This window comes from Coturnix japonica, chromosome 4, assembly GCF_001577835.2.
Source record: "Coturnix japonica isolate 7356 chromosome 4, Coturnix japonica 2.1, whole genome shotgun sequence".
Classification (NCBI taxonomy): domain Eukaryota; kingdom Metazoa; phylum Chordata; class Aves; order Galliformes; family Phasianidae; genus Coturnix; species Coturnix japonica.
Genome location: NC_029519.1, coordinates 64,953,374 through 64,972,590, shown reverse-complemented (window position 1 = coordinate 64,972,590; position 19,217 = coordinate 64,953,374). Strand labels below are relative to the sequence as shown.

At 43.4% G+C, this 19,217-nt stretch overlaps 1 protein-coding gene and 2 long non-coding RNA genes across 6 annotated transcripts in view; 2 read left to right on the top strand and 1 right to left on the bottom strand.

The window, feature by feature from the left end:
* Window positions 1–827, bottom strand: part of LOC107313949 — a 3,253-nt gene extending 2,426 nt beyond the window's left edge. Inside the window, exon 1 of the long non-coding RNA XR_001555263.2 lies at window positions 637–827. This is a non-coding gene — a long non-coding RNA (uncharacterized LOC107313949). The remainder of the gene's footprint in view (window positions 1–636) is intronic.
* Window position 828: 1 nt separating this feature from the next.
* On the top strand, window positions 829–3,983 carry LOC116653320. Its single transcript, XR_004306888.1, has 2 exons — window positions 829–2,121; window positions 2,628–3,983. It is a non-coding gene; the product is annotated as an uncharacterized LOC116653320 (long non-coding RNA).
* A 492-nt stretch (window positions 3,984–4,475) lies between these two features.
* PCDH7 (protocadherin 7) overlaps window positions 4,476–19,217 on the top strand; it is a 253,194-nt gene continuing 238,452 nt past the window's right edge. For all 4 annotated transcript variants that reach the window (XM_015862678.2, XM_015862677.2, XM_032443977.1 and 1 more), the window contains exon 1: window positions 4,476–7,685. In XM_015862678.2, the coding sequence (XP_015718164.1) occupies window positions 4,479–7,685 (3,207 nt within the window). In that variant the 5' untranslated portion in view covers window positions 4,476–4,478. The remainder of the gene's footprint in view (window positions 7,686–19,217) is intronic.

The window sequence follows — 19,217 nt, the reverse complement described above, 5'->3', positions numbered from 1 at the left end:
GGATTCCCCCACGTACAGCAGGCTGCGAATGTCAGCAAGACGGATTCCTTCCCACACGCACGATGCCACCTCAGTGGCCTTATCAGATGTTCCCTTTAAGGACACAAGCTCTTATTTCCCCTCTGTGTATCTCCGGCATCTCGGGCTATTTTATTTATTACAGCCGATTATGCTGGCGATCCCACTTCCCATTTGATCGCACCAGATCAGGAGGACAAATGTCTGAGAGCGTGTGGGCGTCTGTGTGTATCGGGTGGGCAAGGGGGGGCTGCGCTGCGCAACAGCTTTGCCCGGCGGGCTGGGGGGGAGGCGACCTCCCCCACCCGCAGCCACTGGGACCGGCGCTCTGAGGGGTCGAGGGGTGGCTGGGCTTCCCTTCCCCTCCCCGCCCCCCTCCCCAGCACGAAACGAAGCAGCAGGATGTGTGTGTGTGGGGGGGGGGGGGGGGGGGGGGGGGAGGCGGGCGGGCAGCCCTGCCCCCCTCCTGGCAGCCGGCACACGTGGAGCTGGAGCGGCGCTGCCATCCACCATGCAAAGCACGTCGGGCCCATTTCCCACGCCGTTTGCCTGCCCCGGGAGAAGAAAGGGAAGAGGGGGAGGAAGGGGGGATGATGGAGAAGGGAGGGGGGCCGTTACCTCTGCTCGGAAAGAGGAACCAATCCACTGTGAAGGACGAGGCACTCCCGAGCAGGAAAGACATTGCACATTCAGAGAGAGATTGCATGTGAAGACACTGCAAAGGAGAGAGAAGGGGAGGGGGGCCGGGGGCAGCCCGAGTGTGAAAGGCGCAGTGTGTGTACGGAGGCCGGGAGCGGGGCGGGGGGCAAGGGGCGGGCGGGGGGGTTGGAAGGGGGACGCTACACATGGCAAGAGAAAGATATCACTCATTCGCTTGGAAAACGCTCTCGCAAAGCAAACCGCGATAGTAGACATGGGGGACAGCGGGGAAGAAACCGCGATCAGGAGAAGTCCGTGCTGTGCAACAGCTCCGAATCCGATTAAAGTTTATGGCGGGGAGGTTACAAGCTCACCCACCCCGCCCTTTCTCTGGAGAACCCATTCAGCGTTCCGATCGCATTTAAAGCACAAAGGGACGGGAACAGTGGGATCTTCGGGTTGTGTGGCTGATGCGGGGAGCAGTGTGATGCAGCGTGCTGGCATTCCCTGCGTGCTGCTATGTCCGGATCTTACACTGTAAGCAACATTTCCTCCTCTCGGAGCTTCAGAACAGCGAGGGGGAATTTTGATAAATTCAAGTTGCTTGGCAAATATAATAGGGATTTGGTATTAATCCTACTTAACCCGCTGAGAAGATGCTGAGCTGCCGAGTCCCCCTCCTCCGGCCGGGACTGCGGCTGTGAGCACTGAGCCTGCGCCGAGCCGGGCTTTCTCGCTGATGCTGCAGATATAAAGCCGAGAATCTCCGGCATTTGCGGGGGTGGGTTTGTGCGTTCTGGAGAGAGTGGCCCGGCCGGGGAGAAACCCCGCAGACCTCCGGAGGGCAGCGGTCCCTTCCTCCCTGGCTCCACGCAGCGCGACTCTGCCCCTCGGGGCTCCCCGTGGAAAGAGGTGGCAACCTTCCGTCCCTCCCACGTTCACTCACCGCCCCGAATGACAAAGGCACACTGCGAGCAGAGCGTTGAATCACCTCAACATCCGGCCACTTTCTCTCAAATGTCACCGCGGTGAATGAAAGACAGTTCGCTATACTCGCCCTCATGCTTTTTTTTTTTAATTTTTTTTTTTAATTTTTATTTATCTATTTATAAATTCAGAATAACCATGTAATGCCAGAAGTCCTCACATGTAGAACCCGCAGCAACTTGTTTTCCCACATGAGCTCGCGGGGGAGGGGGGAACAGCTGGAGTCGTGCCCTCTCTGTTCACACGCCGGGTTGCTTCCCACTGGAGGCCTCGCATCGCCCTGGTACCCCTCTGCCCCCCTTGCTCCAAGGGGACAGTACTGCCACGGGATTCACCCGTGGCGTGGGGGCAGGGCCACGCAGATGCTATCGGCGATTAAATGGCACAAAGTCAAAAGGAGGAGCGAACAGGGGACGCAGGAATAAACAAAGTTGAATGGAGAGCTTCCACGTTAAAGTTTATTTCCCTCTCACCCAGGTAGGTGACGCTACATTTTAGCAATCATCGAAGCAGAAATTCTCTGTTCGGAAATAAATTTCGGACTACTTACGCTGCTTGTTCTCCTGACCCTCTCAACCCCAACCCCATCCCCATCATGACTCTTTTTTTTTTTTTTTTTTTTTTTGGGGGGGGGGGCGGGGGGTGATCCTAGGAAACCCACAAACACGCTGAAAGGATACAATCAGATCATGGCAATAGGAAGTGCATGAGCACAAAATCCGAAAGGGCTTCAACAGCAATAGAAAACAGGACGAAAGTCTGAGGTCAGGGGCAGCTTCCTCCTCCCTGGGGTTCTGTGCAGTTCCAGGGACTGCAGCTATGTCACAACAGCACCGACACGACAGGGGGAGGTGGGAATCTGTGCGAAACGAGTTTCCTTACCAGCACGATTCCGCAAAACGCAGAGCCCCGAATGTGCAGCAGCTCTGCCTAAAAGAAAGGCGAATAAACATTTGCTTAAAAAATCGTTGCTCGGTTCACAGTCTACGGCGGAGGTGGGGAGGGAGTGAGTAGGATAGAACCGCTCCAGATGCCGGGTTGGAGCCGGCGGCAGCAGCAGCGAGACTGACTCTGAGGGCTGAGCTATCCCGCTCGCAACGCAGCACAGAACAGCACAGCCGCGGCAGGCAGAGGGTAAGGCTGGGCTTGTGGAGCGCAGCGCTTGGCTCGTCCTCCTCCTCCCTCCTCCTCCTCCCTCCTCTCTCGCTCTCTCTCTCCCTCTCTCTGTGCATGTAGAGCAGGCGGCTGTGCTGCAGCGTCAGGGAAGAGCTGCCGAGAGAGACTCCAGCAGCTCCCACCACTTTGGGCAAAGTTGCCGGTTTAACAGCTTTTTTTTTTGCTTTTTTTTTTTTTTTTTTTTTTTCCCTGCCTTCCGAGTGGGAAGCTCCTCAGTTGCCATTCAGCATTTTAAAGCACAAGCTGCTCTGCCGTGAAAGCGCCCGAGCCACACTCCTCTGAAAGGCACAGGAGGGAATACACAATCGCAGATATCACCCGCCGTAGCGGTGCAGACCCCAGGAAACAACTGACTGATTGCATTTTATTCGCAAATAGAACTCCGTGTGGTTTTTTACTCGCGTCGCGGCTCTCTTCCCCTCCCCTTGCTATTCAGCTTATATGGATGTAATTCAGAATCTGTGTTAATTCACGTGGGGGATCCAGTTACATCTCGTTCCGCTCCGGGTATGTTAACGAGAGACCAATAATCGCCTTTGGACACATAGTTTTGTCGCTAACCTTTGAACTGAAAGGATCGAGTTCAGCTCTGGTTACCTGCATTGGGACGGGAAGGAAGAGGCGAGAGAGAGAGGCGAGAGAGGGAGAGAGAGACTGCAATCTCATTTGTGAATCGCGCTCAGTGCTGCAGCTTCAGATTGCTATAACACATGCAGTGCAAATGCAGGTAAGGCACACACACAAACTGCGGATGCGAAAACAAACTTGGGACTGTGGTGTGTGTGTGCTCAGATCTACAGCCTTGCAAATTCCGGGCAAACGGCTTCTGCAGTTTCTGTCTCGTTGCTTTGTGACTAATGACCTTGCGCAGAGTTGGTAAAAAAAAATCCTCTCCGGAGAAAGAGCTGAACATTGTAGGCGATCTCTGAAGATGGATTTAGGTGCTTTTCTGCCAACCAAAGGGGATATTCCATGGACTGCTCTGTAATACACGGGGTGCTTCTGCTACCCATTGTGCAGCTACCGACATTATTGGGATTTTTTTTTTCTTTATCTTTTTAAATTATTATTAATATTTTTAAAGAACTGCCCATGCTAAGAGGATTTGGAGTTCTCCCGGACACGAGCCCGTTGAATAAAGCAAATCACATTTTTTTTTTTTTCCTGTGTGTGCAGATAGGGGAGAGAATAAATCTAATGCGTTTGTCGTGAACGACTGAGAGGGCGAGAGAGAGAGAGAGAGAAGAGAGAGTGTGAATTGTAGTTAACTCCGGTGTCGAAGAAGACGACCTGGGGGGCTTCAGATCGCACGGTGCTGCTCCGGCTTTTATTGCAAACCTTGCAAAGTGATTACAGTAAAATCAGGAGGAGGAGGAGAAGGGGGAGGAGGAGGAAAATCCCATCCTATCTGCCGAGATGAATCTTTAAAAAGCAAAATACACTGTCCCGTGAACTGTAAGTATATCGCAGCTGGGAGGCAGGGCGAGCAGCGGAGGAGGCAGCAGCGGGGTTTTGCCCACCGATTGCACCAGCCATGAGGCGCTAAGTTTCCGGGAGCAGAAGGATTCTTTAATTGCTCGCCCGGCCGCTCTGTTGGCTCATCAGGGGAGTTTATAGGGGAGTGAGAGGAGGGGGGAGGGTGGGTCGGGGAGAAGAAGATGAGGAAAATGCGGACTCTTCTCGGCTTTGTGCATTGCTGCTGCTGCTGCTTCTTGCTCCTCCTGCCTCCGCCGCTCCGGGTCAGCCTGGCAGCGGCCAAGCAGCTGCTGAGGTACCGGCTGGCCGAGGAGGGACCTGCCGACATCCGCATCGGCAACGTGGCCGCCGACCTGGGCATCGTGACGGGCTCCGGAGAGGTGACATTCAGCCTGGAATCAGGCTCTGACTACCTCAAGATCGATAACATGACCGGGGAGCTGAGCACCACGGAGCGGCGCATCGACCGCGAGAAGCTGCCGCAGTGCCAGATGATCTTCGACGAGAACGAGTGCTTCCTGGACTTCGAGGTGTCGGTCATCGGCCCCTCGCAGAGCTGGGTGGACCTCTTCGAGGGCAGGGTCATCATCCTGGACATCAATGACAACACCCCCACTTTCCCTTCCCCCGTCCTCACGCTCACCGTGGAGGAGAACCGGCCCGTGGGGACCCTCTACTTGCTCCCCACCGCCACCGACAGGGACTTCGGCCGCAACGGCATCGAGCGGTACGAGCTGCTGCAGGAACCCAGCGGGGACGGGGGACGGCGCGGCGGGGGCGGCGGCGGCGGCGGCGGCGGCGGCGGCGGCGGCGGGGGCGGGGGCGGTGCTGCGGCGGCCGGCCCGGACAGCGCCCTCTATCCCGGCGGCAGCAAGCGGAGGCAAGAGGCGGAGGCCCGCAGCAGCGTGTTTGAGCTGCAGGTGGCCGACACCCTGGACGGGGAGAAGCAGCCGCAGCTGATCGTCAAGGGGGCGCTAGACCGGGAGCAGAGGGACTCATACGAGCTGAGCCTGCGTGTGCGCGACGGCGGCGAGCCCGCGCGTTCCTCGCAGGCCATCCTGCGGGTGCTGATCACCGACGTGAACGACAACAGCCCCCGCTTCGAGAAGAGCGTCTATGAGGCCGACCTGGCGGAGAACAGCAGCCCCGGGACCCCTATCCTGCAGCTGCGAGCTGCCGACCTGGACGTGGGGGTGAATGGGCAGATTGAGTATGTCTTTGGGGCAGCCACCGAGTCAGTGAGGCGGCTGCTGCGGCTGGATGAGACCTCAGGCTGGCTCAGTGTCCTGCACCGCATTGATCGAGAGGAGGTTAACCAGCTGCGCTTCACTGTGATGGCTCGAGACCGTGGGCAGCCCCCTAAGACAGACAAGGCCACAGTGGTGCTGAACATCCGTGATGAGAATGACAACGTGCCCACCATTGACATCCGAAAGATTGGGCGTATCCCACTGCGAGACGGAGTAGCCAGCGTGGCTGAGGATGTGCTGGTGGATACCCCCATTGCTCTGGTGCAGGTGTCAGACCGGGACCAAGGTGAAAATGGTGTGGTGACCTGCACCGTGGTGGGGGATGTGCCCTTCCAGCTCAAGCCAGCCAGTGAGGGTGAAGGGGAGCCGCAGAACAAGCGCAAGTACTTCCTCCACACCTCAGCCCCTCTGGACTATGAGGCAGTGCGTGACTACAATGTGGTGATTGTAGCTGTGGACTCAGGCAGCCCCAGCTTGTCCAGCAACAACTCCTTGCTGGTGCGAGTCGCAGACACTAATGACAACCCTCCTGTGTTTGGCCAGGCTGTGCTGGAGGTCTCTTTTCCAGAGAACAATCTGCCTGGTGAGAGGGTAGCCACGGTGGTGGCCACAGATGCGGACAGCGGCAAGAATGCTGAGCTCACTTACTCCCTGGAGCCCTCGCCCCTCTCCTCGGAGTCACCAAACGGCATCTTCAGCATTGATCCTGACTCTGGGGATGTATCTGTGCAGGTGGTGCTGGACCGTGAGCAGCGCGACACCTATGAGTTCCAAGTGACGGCCCGAGACAAGGGGGTACCATCACTGCAGGGCTCCACCATGGTGGTGGTGCGGGTGGCGGATCGGAATGATAACGAGCCACGCTTCATGCAGGATGTGTTTACTTTCTACGTGAAGGAGAACTTGCAGCCCAACAGCCCCGTGGGCATGGTGACTGTGATGGACTTTGACAAGGGGCGCAATGCTGAGCTCAGCCTCTCTATACAGCCCAGTGAACATGGCCAGGAGACTGGCATCTTCTCCATTGAAAATGACACAGGAACCATCTACTCCACAGTCTCATTTGACCGGGAGCAGCAGACCAGCTACACCTTCAAAGTGAAGGCGGTAGATGGCGGCGAGCCATCACGCTCAGCCACCGCTACTGTGTCCCTCTTTGTAATGGATGAGAATGATAATGCGCCCACAGTCACCTTCCCCAGCAACAGCTCCTACACTGTGTTGCCACCCTCCAGCAACATGCGCACTGTAGTGGCCACAGTGGTAGCCACTGATGCTGATACCGGCCTCAATGCTGACCTCAACTACAGCATTGTTGGAGGAAACCCCTTCAAGCTCTTTGAGATTGATCCAGCCAGTGGTGTGGTGTCACTTGTGGGCAAGCTGGCTCCCAAGCACTACGGCCTGCACCGCCTTGTTGTACAAGTGAATGACAGTGGCCAGCCACCCCAGTCAACAACTGCCCTGCTCCACGTCTTCGTCAATGAGAGCTTGTCCAATGCTACTGTGGTGGAGAACCAGGTGGCACGCAGTCTCCACACACCCCTGGCCCAGGACATTGCTGGCGATCCCAGCTATGAACTGAGCAAGCAGCGCCTCAGCATTGTCATTGGTGTGGTGGCTGGCATCATGACTGTCATCCTCCTCATTCTGGTGGTGGTCATGGCCCGCTACTGCCGCTCCAAGGGCAAGCATGGCTATGAGGCTGGCAAGAAGGACCATGAGGACTTTTTCACCCCGCAGCAGCATGACAAGGCCAAGAAGCCCAAGAAGGACAAGAAAGGCAAAAAGGGCAAGCAGCCCCTCTACAGCAGCATTGTCACTGTTGAGGCCTCCAAGCCCAATGGGCAACGCTATGACAGCGTGAATGAGAAGCTCTCAGACAGCCCAGGCATGGGCCGCTACCGCTCAGTCAATGGTGGCCCGGGCAGCCCCGACCTAGCTCGGCATTACAAGTCGAGCTCACCACTGCCCACCGTGCAGCTGCACCCGCAGTCCCCCACTGCTGGCAAAAAGCACCAGGCTGTACAGGACCTGCCCCCGGCCAACACCTTCGTGGGAGCTGGTGACAACATCTCCATCGGCTCGGACCACTGCTCCGAGTACAGCTGCCAGGCCGGTAGCAAGTACAGCAAGCAGGTAAGGGCAATGCCCCACGCTTGGGCACTCATGCATGCAAGCACATGGACATGCACACACATTGCGTAAGGGATGGTGATACCTGTCACCATCAGGTGCATCACCCCTTCAGTCAGGTGCCAGGAGCATACCTGGGCACACATCAGGCAGGAAGGACAGTCAGGGACAGCTCTTTGTACTATTTCCATTGTAAATCCCACTTTGCAGAGCCCACACTTGCTCTGTGGTACCGCCCCTGGGAGGTGCCGGGCGCGGAGTCCCCCCCCCCCCCTCTTCCGCACAGCGCTGCGCGACTGGGGTGGGCTGCTAACGCAGATGGCGAGCTGCGCGCAGCCCAGGATGACTCTTTGTCGGCTCCCGCACCTCGTTAGGGCCCGTTGCTGGGAAGCTGGGCAGGAGCACCACCTGGGTTGTCCTGAGGAGTCCCAGCGGTCTCACTTGGGGGTGGGGAGGGTTTCAGCCGCAGAGAGGCAGCGAGCTCCGGCTGGAAACGGAAAGTTTCGCATTTTAGAGGGTCAGTGAGAGTGATGTGCCGCGCTGAAACGCAAATGACTGTAATTATCAGCTCGTTCATTAGGATGGCGGCTCTTTCACAATCTAGAAAGCCTATAAATGGTCTGAAATCACTGAGATTTTACTGATGTTCAGCAGTTGCTCTGAATGCGCATAAAGGTTAATGAGCTTAGTATCGGACCTTAGCATGCTTCTGTTCCTCTTTCTTTCTTCGCCTGTTTTTTTTTTTTTTCTTCCCCTAATGCACATCACATGAAAATCATTAACTCAAAGCGAGGGGCCCTTATTTGCCAGTCCAGTTTCTGCACGGCTCTGACTAGCAGAGAGGCTGCCTTTCCCGAGAGCAATCTGAGCGCACTGAGCCTTCCTTCAGCAGTGCCCTCAGTGCCCGGCTCTGATCTCGACTGTGCCATGCAGGTCGGTGCAGTGAGGCCCCAGCAGAGTAAAATTGGTAATGGCAGGAACTGCTTTACACAGCAGTAGAGAGTTAGCGTAGGGGAAAGGAGATTCTAAATTAAAGCTTTGTTAATTTGATAAGACACATACGTAGCCTGAACAGAAATGATTTTTCTTTTTGGGCATACTTTTACGGATTGTGAAATGAGATATTTAACTCTGGGTGATTCCCTTTGCCTCCTTCCGTGTAAGATAATATTCGAAGTGTTTCCTCACAGCTCCAGCGTATGTTACACAAGAATCTAGAGATAAATGAATGCTGATTCATGTGAATAGGGAGCCAAGCCTGAAACAGGAACAGTCTGATTAGTTTGACAAAAATGCTTTATTTCCACCTTATTAACATGCAAATATGGCACAGTATGACATTTTTTATACTTTGAAACGTCTGTTAGACTATTACAATTGAAGTTTTACACTGTAATCAGTACTTGTATTCTGTGCAGGAAAAAAAAAAAAAAGATTTATAATATTATGAAAGGAAATGAAGTCACACCATCTTCCACATCAACAACAGTGTGTGACTGATATATTTTCTGCTAATATTTCTGAGTATGTTAGACAAATGCTTTATAGAACATTTGATGTGGTTGTTTCTGGGTGATATATTTCATTACCTCTGAAGGTAATGTTATAGTTTCAGTTTTAAAATACAGTCTTTATAAAATCCAAAGTACTGAAAAAGTTCCTAAGCTTCCATCTAGTAAGGCTTATTAAGCACAAAGTAGGTTATGCCTTTTTAGTGAGCACTGGACCAGTGAAGTAGAAGTGAAACAAATGCTAATCAGATGCTACTTCTGTCTTGCTGCTGCAATTCATCTAAACATGAATTAAAAAGTGTCAAAAGTGTAATTTATTTTCAGTGTGAAAGCATGACTTGCATGTTAAATTCACCAGTGGTAAAGGATTGCAGCTTGATTAACAGCCTTATCTGAAGTTACGTTAGACAAAAATATTATTTGGTTTATTGATGCTTTGCAAGCACATATTTCTGATTCATAGTAATTCTTTGTGGAAGAAAATGGCTTTATTACACTTCCATTTGCAGCAGTCAAACTGCAAGAATGTATTCTGAGTTGCTCCGTTATTTACTTCGCTTGATATAGAGCTAGTTTCCCAGTGTTTGTGAGGTTTCCTGTGCTAAATGTGTAGCCTGTAAAAGTGAGTTTACCTGAATTGTTTATAGAAGATGGTCAAATGCCTTGTCTTTCAATTTTTAAATATGTGGAGAGTACTTGTATGTTTGCAAAGGATGCTTCTAAGTTAAGGAAAGTTTCCAAATAAGAACTTAAAGCAGAGAACCTCGGGCATAAAACTTCTGTTAATGGTTTCATATGTGTACTTACCGGCTTGATACTGAGTGACATTTATATAGTTTTGTTCTTGCTTTTGCACACATTAAGAGATATTTGCATTAATAAGATGTAGATCTTTTATTTCTCAAACACTGATAATTGAGCATTTCTCTGTTTATCAGGAAAAAGCACATTGGCAGTTTTAACACTCAAACCAGGTGAAATACTTGTTTGGCATGTTTTTGAGAGAGTGATATGAAGTAATTGCAGATAAATGGGTATGATGTGGTGTATATTGGAGTGTTTCATGGTTCAACGGTCCATATGAAATAGAGCCAATGGCATAGTAATGTGACAATAGGGAGATTAGGTGAAACGCCTCTGATTGCCTTTATTTAATTATTGGCAGTTCCCTTTGTTCTTAGGAGATTTTAGAGGATGTATAGAGTTTTAAAATAAATAAATCAATATAGCTAGATGTATTTGTTCAGAGTTACTAGAGATAAGAGCAATTCTCATTTTCCATTAATGTAGTTAGAACAGGTAATTGATACTTCCACATATTCACAGTATCACTGTGAGGATAGTAAGTCTCTACTTAGGTGACTGATTGGTGTTCCCCAGTGAATATAAGCTGTTTTCATTCTTATCATTTGACACTTCCTTTTTAAGGCAGTGTGTTACATATCTTGCATGTTTTCCCAAATACATCTTGTTTGATAAAATGCATTATAGTATAACTTAATAGAAGAAAGGTAAAAACAATTTATAACTCCCCTCCTTTAAGTATTTTATATGAAGATCAAAGCTAAATTTTGCATCTGATAGACTTTTTACTGTCACTTTTCTGGAAGATGTTCTAGATGTTTTCTAGAAGTTGCTCAAATGCAAGGCTTTTTGAAACGTGCCCTTGTTCTTTTCTGCATAGTGTTATTCTCCGAAATATTCTTTTAGCCTCCCACTTTGCAATTCTGTCCTATTCAGCAAAGCTGTTACACATTTGGCAAGCAAATGTTTAAATCCCTTAATATTCCATTTATCTTAATCACTTGCCCAAAGTTAAACCTGTACAGAAGTGTTCTGCTGTATCAGGATGCATCTATTGGAAATGTTTTTTATGAACTGTAGATGTAAAATTTGGATCTTCCTGGTGCTGAACATTGCCAGTCAGCATCCAGGGTACTGTCAAGTACTAACAAAGACAGCAAAGAAAGCTCAGTGCATAGCTGCAATCACTCAGTTATTTGGAGGACTGCATCCTTAAATATCATTCTATAATCTTACTTCACAATTGTAAACAATTGTATATTTCCTCAAATTATTTACAAATATTTGTTTTTTAGTGCTGTTTTCTGCTCTTCCACTGACATCAAACTAATAGCACATGAGCAGGTTTATTTCACTGAAATTTCTCATGACTATGAGATTAGCATGCTAATGATTCCTTTTTGAAGAATAGACCTTTTACAGCCTGTTTATATGTGCTTTTTTTTGATTTGATTTGACTTGATTTGATTTTTTTCCCTCATTTTCTCATAATTTCTCTCTTATTTGTTCCACTCAATGAAGAATGCTTTTTGATTACTTGAAAGACTGCGCTTTTTACTTTATTTACACATTTTTGTTTAAGAGATGCAAGTCACCATCAGTAGAACTAAAAGAAACAGTACAGGGATTTCTGAGAAGCATTATTACTTTTCTTGGAGTATATTCCTTTCTGGCTATTTTTTTAATGAATTGCTCCTATGCCTTTTCTCATTTGAAATCTACTACTGAGGGAGGAAAAACATTTCGGACATTAGAGTGTGCTGACACAGTAATCAAGGCTGAATACTTGTCCTGTTGTTAGAAAAGTGACTTGGGATGTTCCATGACTAGGGAGGAAATTTGCAAGCGTTTCACCAAAATTTAATTTCCAAGAAAGCAAAACATATATATATATATATATATATTTTTAATGTAGTTAGATAATCTGTTTAATTATCTTCCAAATGTTGTCCAGTCTGTTGCACTGCAGGTGCATTTTGGTTATTTGGTTATTAGGCAGTTGAATTATATCTATTCAAAAAAATCGGTCAGTTTCCTTATAAGCATGCACATGTAGCAAGAGCCTTATTGGGAACCAGAATTCATGTATTAAGAGATCAGTCTGCTTAACAGTGTAGGAAAGCGTGTTTTTTAATGTACAGACAGACACATGCATGCATGGTCTTAGATAAAAGATTGATATTTAAAATCAGATTGCAGCTTTCAGTAGTAAACCTTTTTAATTACTTTTACGTTAATAAACATTCTTAATAAACACTAGGTAATCTGCAGAAATAAATAAAGAACTTGTTCTTCAAATACAAACAGTTGCGTTGGTAGCTTTTTTAGGAGGTATTTAGCTTTAAAACTGTTCAGAGCAAGGTGTCTAGAAATGTATTTAAGTCTTCTATTCTCAGTTTGCATTATATTAAATATTTTACAATCAGTTTTTATGAGTGACCCATATTTGACCTTCAGTAACAAATTATGTTGAAAGAGGGGCTAATTAAACATGAAATAGATGGATTGTTGATGTTTTCATTATCTGTATTTAACACAAAGTGTTCCACTGATAAGTACAGTCTTTATTATTTTTTTCTTCTTCAGTAAAATAATCTTGTAGAGTGTGCAAATGACTAAGTTACCACTGAATCATTCTGCACTCCCAGGAGATGTACAGAGCCAAAAGGGACAGGATCTGAGTAAAGGAGGAATCATGCTTTGAATAAGTAACGAACTGCACTATTACAGAAGGGGAAGAAAGAAATATTTTTTAAAAGATAGAATTTGATTTATCAACTCCGACATTTCTTTGGTATTGTACATGCAGATGTGAACCTGTGTTAAACCCACAGACCCAGGGTTGGACCTGCACTGTCTCAGACTTTGTACTGTAGTGCTGTATGTGTATATATTTACTTTTATCTGTACATTGAGTTGCCTTGATTCCGATTATTTGGTGTATTTGCTGGTTTAACAAACCAGCTATATTTCAGAGGTATAACTGCCCTGGAGCTTCAGGCACAATTTCATTTAAAGATATTTCTGTCAAAGATTTGGATTTTTACATCTGTTGGGCTACTTTGAAGTGTAAAACTTAACTAATGGGTTTTGTCTTTAAATTATAGTAGGGAATTAACACATTTCCAAAACAGTTGGCATTATGCTTTTGAGTTAATTAACTAAATCTTTCACAATCACTGTGAGCTCTTTGTGGAAGTCTTTGTGGAATATTTGCAGAACTTTTCTGTGTTAGTGTTTAATTACTTACCTTAACAGAAAACATAATCTTAATAACACCTGTTCTTTACAGAACAAATGATTTTTTTTTTAATTGTTATTATTATTATTTTTTTTTACTACAAATATGTTGATTTTGACTACAGAAACACTGATACAGACATATGAGTAATTCAGTACAGTTCGTAGTAGGTTGGTTTTCTGGTCGGTTTAACAATTCTGCTCCTAAAAATTATTTATAAGTTTTTAAAGCTACGAAATAATTTCATTTCTTTTTAATCTTAGACTGCATGTAATATATTCGATGCAATTTATTTTTTACTCTTATCCAATATTTAGTGGAATTTTTAGGTGTTTATATCCCATGTGCTCAGGAGATGCTATTTCTGTATTTTCCCTTTCCTAGAAAAGGAGATTTGTTATCTTTTCTTTATCCGATTTTGGACTTTGCTAGATTGTACTGTATATTCATTTTCATCAGTAATTGAAACAAAAACAAAAATAGAGAACAACAGTTACTATCCAGAATCAAAAGAAAGCCTTTTCTTATTATTCTTGTATATAAAGTTGCATTATTTCATTTTTTTGTTTTAATCAAGGTTCTAAAAGAAAACTCTGTCATTGAGATGCGTATGTGTCAAGTTTATTGACTGCAGTTTTATGACAAGGTAATAGGGACAGTGCAATTCAAATTGTTTAAAGCAGTGCCTTCTGCAAAGCCCCGTGACACTGTAACAAGAACATTTAAATAGTGGTATTAAATATAATCTTAGTTATTGTTTTTCAGTTGGTCTCACAGAATTCAGTTCTAGTTTGCCTTATCTATCTATCCTACAAAATGTCAAGTAAATAATAAAAACAAATAATCACCTGTACCCTGTATTCTTTCTCATTTTACCTTATTTATACTACTGCACAGTTGGAAAGTTTTAAAGATTAGTTAAACGTAAGTAAAAGTAATTTGTGAATATAAGGTGTGAATAAAACAGAATAACAGAGAAAGTTATATGTTAAATCTGTCTGAATTTTGTCTTCTGTTTAAACAAATCTCAGAGAAGGAGGAGAATACGCACACAGTATGCCACAGCTGACTTACTGTCTTCCAATAGCTCCAAGCAACAGACTTCCTGAGGTCACTTTCTTTTCTGTTGTGGATTACAAAATGCTATGTTAATAGTGGAGAAACTAAGTATCTGAGGTTAGCTGGGGCATCTAAAATATGATTTGCAGCAGCAGAAATGACGAAGGAGGATTTAAACACTTAACAGTAACATTAAAGAAAATAGAGAGAAAATTGCAGGTCATGAACAGATGACAAAATTTCAAAATGCAGTTACACTAAAGAATCAATTGGATAAGTTCCTAAGTGATGTGTGAGTGTCCAATAACCTCTGCTTCACATGAATTCTTTGCTCTTTTGCCTCATGCTTCAGCAAGAAGCAAGAGTTGTAAAATCACAGTTAAAAGCAAACATTGATTGTTCTCAAAAAATAGCAATAAGTTTAATATTTAAAATATATTAGCAACCTGAGAATCCGCTCTACTTTTACTACTTTCTTTTTATGCAAAATTGGATAGAAAATGTTCTGAGTTCTAGAAGTTTTAATAAAACCAGTATGCTCATCATGTCTGTAACTGACTGATATATTAAGGGAGATATATATGTATATTTATTGTTTACACCTATACAAGGATCCTCTTTTTTTTGGCAACCCAACACAGCTGTTTTGGAATTATTAGCTCATAAAGTGTTGCAGCATAACCCCAAAATAATACTAAAGTACTCTAATACTTTAGTAAAACTGAAGTTTTACTCACAAATGGCACCAAGAATATTAGATGCTTTAAGAAAAGTATATTTGTCTTTCAAAACTTAGTTTACATTATTAGCTACTGATGAGAGGAGATTTATTTTTAAAAGACAAACATCCATTCTGTCAGCTGAGTTTTTGTTACAGATATTGTGTTCTAAATAGTCAATGAATGATAGAAATATATTTTTGTATGTTGCATTCCTGGAGTTATAGGAAAAATGATCTTTATCAAATTATTTGATTTAGAATTCAAAATAAAACATCACAGTTTTAAGAGGCGAGGTACAGAAGGTTAGTACTAGCTGATATGCTGGAAATCTTTCACAGAACAAGTATGCAGAAGTACTGATTTAATTCTGTGAGAGAATTTTATCTTTCTGTCTTAGTTGATCCAATTCCTTTATGGTACCAGATTGTAAGTAGCAATACATTTCTTATTTGACAGGGTAAAAATTCATGTGTTACTGGAATAATTACGGAGAACCCTATGTAATCTCCCTAAAAAGTAGTTTCTTGACTTGAGGTTGTGGTTAGAATGCTAGGGGAATGTGTCTTGTGCAGTGTGCCAAATGTTTTCTGTGTGGTAGCACTCAAAAGAGCATGGAGGGACCACCATAATTTATTCTGTCTCTCCATGTATAGCTGTGAAGGACTGTGCAGCTTTGGAGCAGTGTGAAGTAGGAGAAGCGGCCCCTACTTCCTTTGGACACCAAATCCGTGTGAATCAGAATTATTTATTTTCAGAGGCTTATCCTTTGGAAAAATGCCCTTTACCAGGACAATACTTTAACAGAGATATAACTTAATGTACAGTTGTTTTTCTGAGTTCAGTGCTGTCTGAAAAATAAAATTTAGGAATAAATGAAGACTTTGTAGTATTCTGGGTGTGATTCAGGTATTGAAACATATGTGTCTCAGTGTAACTGAAGATACTTCAAAGCTTAGAATAACTGAACTCAAGTGCACAACTGCTATGTGATTCAAGACCTAGATGCCTTCTAGGACACTTTCTGTAGGTACAGACTGAGGCCAATGTGTTTGTTTGTTTGTTTTTAATATTGTTTAAAGACACAGTTTAAGCATTATTTGGTCTCTTTGTGAGTACAATGTATTTGGGCAAAGCTGAAAATATTTATATAGCAAGGACTTAAGCACAGTTTTTATGTGTACTGTACACATGCCTATTAGTAGAACATGCATGCATATATACATGTTCATATATATACTGCTGTTAGGTTAACAAATTATTTTGAATGGGCACAAACTTTGTGTTTTCATAGAAACCAAATACTGACAGCACTTAGCAATTAACTCACCTTCAGAGCATTTAGGCTGATGTTGTTCTCACATTAGGTTAAAAAAAGTTGCTAATAATTTCCTGCTAAAGCCAGCAAGACATCTAATATTAACCATTGCAAACTAAATGTATAATGTAACATTCTGAGACTGATTTACTTTAAAAGAAAGTACAGAAGAACACTATGTCAATTTTTACATTATGCATCAAATCTCATTCATTTAACTGACTAGTGAGTATGTGTATATGAAGTGGCAAAATACTGGACAGCATGCTTTGATGATACATTACATCCAAATATGCTATTATCTTTCTCATGGCATCTGGGAATGCTGTAACCTTAGTGAAATTTCAAAAAGTATAGTGCTGGCTTTAAACATGATCTTGCTCTAATAGATGGTACTGTAGGAGTGTATCTGGTGAGATAACTTTAGTAACGTGGCTGGTCATGGTATCAATTCATGGAGCTGTGTGCTACCCCCTACTAGGGATGCAACATATGAGAAAGGCTTGGCATGAAAATTCATACCTACTTTATACAGCAAATTTTGTGTTTCACATGAAATCTGTCTGTTTCCTTATGCAAATCAGTTTAATATGTTTGTGAGTCCTCTTCTTAAACACTGTTTAACAGGAGCAAATACTTTAGTAGTTTGCAAGCTTTCTAAAGATGAAAGACAGAAATGGAAATATAGATGACAGAACAACAGCAAATTGAAGTGTTAGTTCACCTGCTCCAAATATTTTCACAGTGATACTTTAAGCCTCTGTGTTGCCATATGTTTTGCTCACATTTCTCTGCTGATTTCAACATGTATTTGGTCTCATTCTCCATTGTGTTACTCTTCTTCTGGGCTAAGTTAAACTGTCATAAAATTTGAGTAATTAAATGGGGAATCCAGTTCTTATCTCTATTCGCATATTCTGAACTGGTTTTAATGACATATATGTGTCTTGTGTTATAGCAGGAGTGCATATCCATCATTCTGTTGAATCAAAAAAATACTATTTTCAATGAGCATATAATTAGCTTACAATTTTAGCACAAGTATACGGAAGTACAGTATTTGATTTATTTGAAAGAAAAGTATTTATTCTTCTACAAAAGGAATAATTGCTCTGAAAGCTTGATATCTTCTTTTAATACAGGCTACTAAATGCTTCTCCCCTAAGCCTCAGCCTAGATCTTGGATTAGAACTGTTGTGTAGACTTAGCAAACTCATTCAGAAGGCTTCTTGACTGCTTATTGACAGTTTTATTCTGGGTCATGCAAACCAAGGACCTTAAACTATCACTGTATTTTAATGGAAAGTTTCTGAATATAAATGAAGCTTAACAGTTTCTAGAGCAAATATTAATTCATTTCTGTAAAAGCATACTAATGGATATGAAATAGAGAAATACCTATTTTCCTGGTGGCCTTCAATTATGACCATTTTTTCTGGAGATTTCAGCAGGTAGTTTGGGTCACATACTTTACCCATTTGATTACTCCATGCACATAAGGTAGTCAAGGTAGTCTAGAATACTGTATATGAAATATCTAACAACTTCATAAGAATGACAGACAACTACCATTGAGATACAGTAGTAGTTTCACCAGGATACAGGTATTTCATTCTGTAGTCTCACACTTCACACTAGCAGCTCCCTTGATATGATTTCCCTGCTGAAAAAGTATAAAAGCTCATCCTGTTTAGATTCGGTAGGACTATGTGCTTGATTGTATTTTACTGTAGAGAATAGTGTCTGTGTTGTTTGTATGTGTTTATTTTATTTTATTTTATTTTATTTTATTTTATTTTATTTTATTTTATTTTATTTTATTTTATTTTATTTTATTTTATTTTATTTTTCCCTTTTCCCATGTAAATGTAAAAACACATGGGGGAGGTTTAGTTTAAAAGTGAAAGAAACTTGATTAGCTGTCTACAGAACTGCCCAAACTTTGCTATCCGTAGTCTCCAGAGACCACTGTACACTTACATAATTTACCCATTTATTTATTTATTTATTTATTTATTTATTTATTTATTTATTTTGTGTAACACCAGGTCTTTAAGTATTTATACATTAACTGTTGCTACTTTTCTGGATATTTTTGATTATTTATTTATTTATTAAATGTAAAGGAAAAGTTAAAAAACAATGAAATTTCTCTGTGCAGAATAAATTAAGAATGTGCTGTCTTTGTTTTACTGTGAACTAATTTATTGTGAAATACTACATCACTTATGATATTCAAGGCAATTGGAACATGTACTCAATTGGCCTTTCAGACACTGCTGAATGAACTGGATTTTGGTCTTTTTAATACTGAATATCAGTGCACTTTTCCAGGAAGCTTGAAAGCTAACTTTATGTACTTTTTTTCTTTACTAGTTCTTTATTAAATACAATATACCAAACTCTTCAAGTTGTACAGTAACCTTCCTGGAGAACTAATGTTATAGCCATATGAAAGGAATGGCTAAATTGTCTCTCTATCAAATGTTTCTAAAAGGCATTATGTATTTATAGAACTTCATGATCTACTATTGATGCAAATTACTGAGGATAAAGGAAAATCCATCTGTTATCAAAGAGAAAAAAATAAATGAAATAAGTCCAAGGATTTGAAAGACTTAGCATTAAGAACTTAGAGTTCATACTTTGTGATGGGTTTATAGTAATTGACAGTAGAGGTCTTTTTAGCCTTCTCAGTGTTTTCCTTTTTTTTTTTTTTTTTTTTTCCTTTTTTAATTGAAAAAAAATGACTTTGCAATAAAAAACACTTCTCTTGTAACATATCCTGCTTCATTTAATAATTATGCATTCTTCATAGAATGTCTCAATTAAAATATGACCTACACCATTTCATGTCACGTTGGGCATTACTGGTTTTGTTAT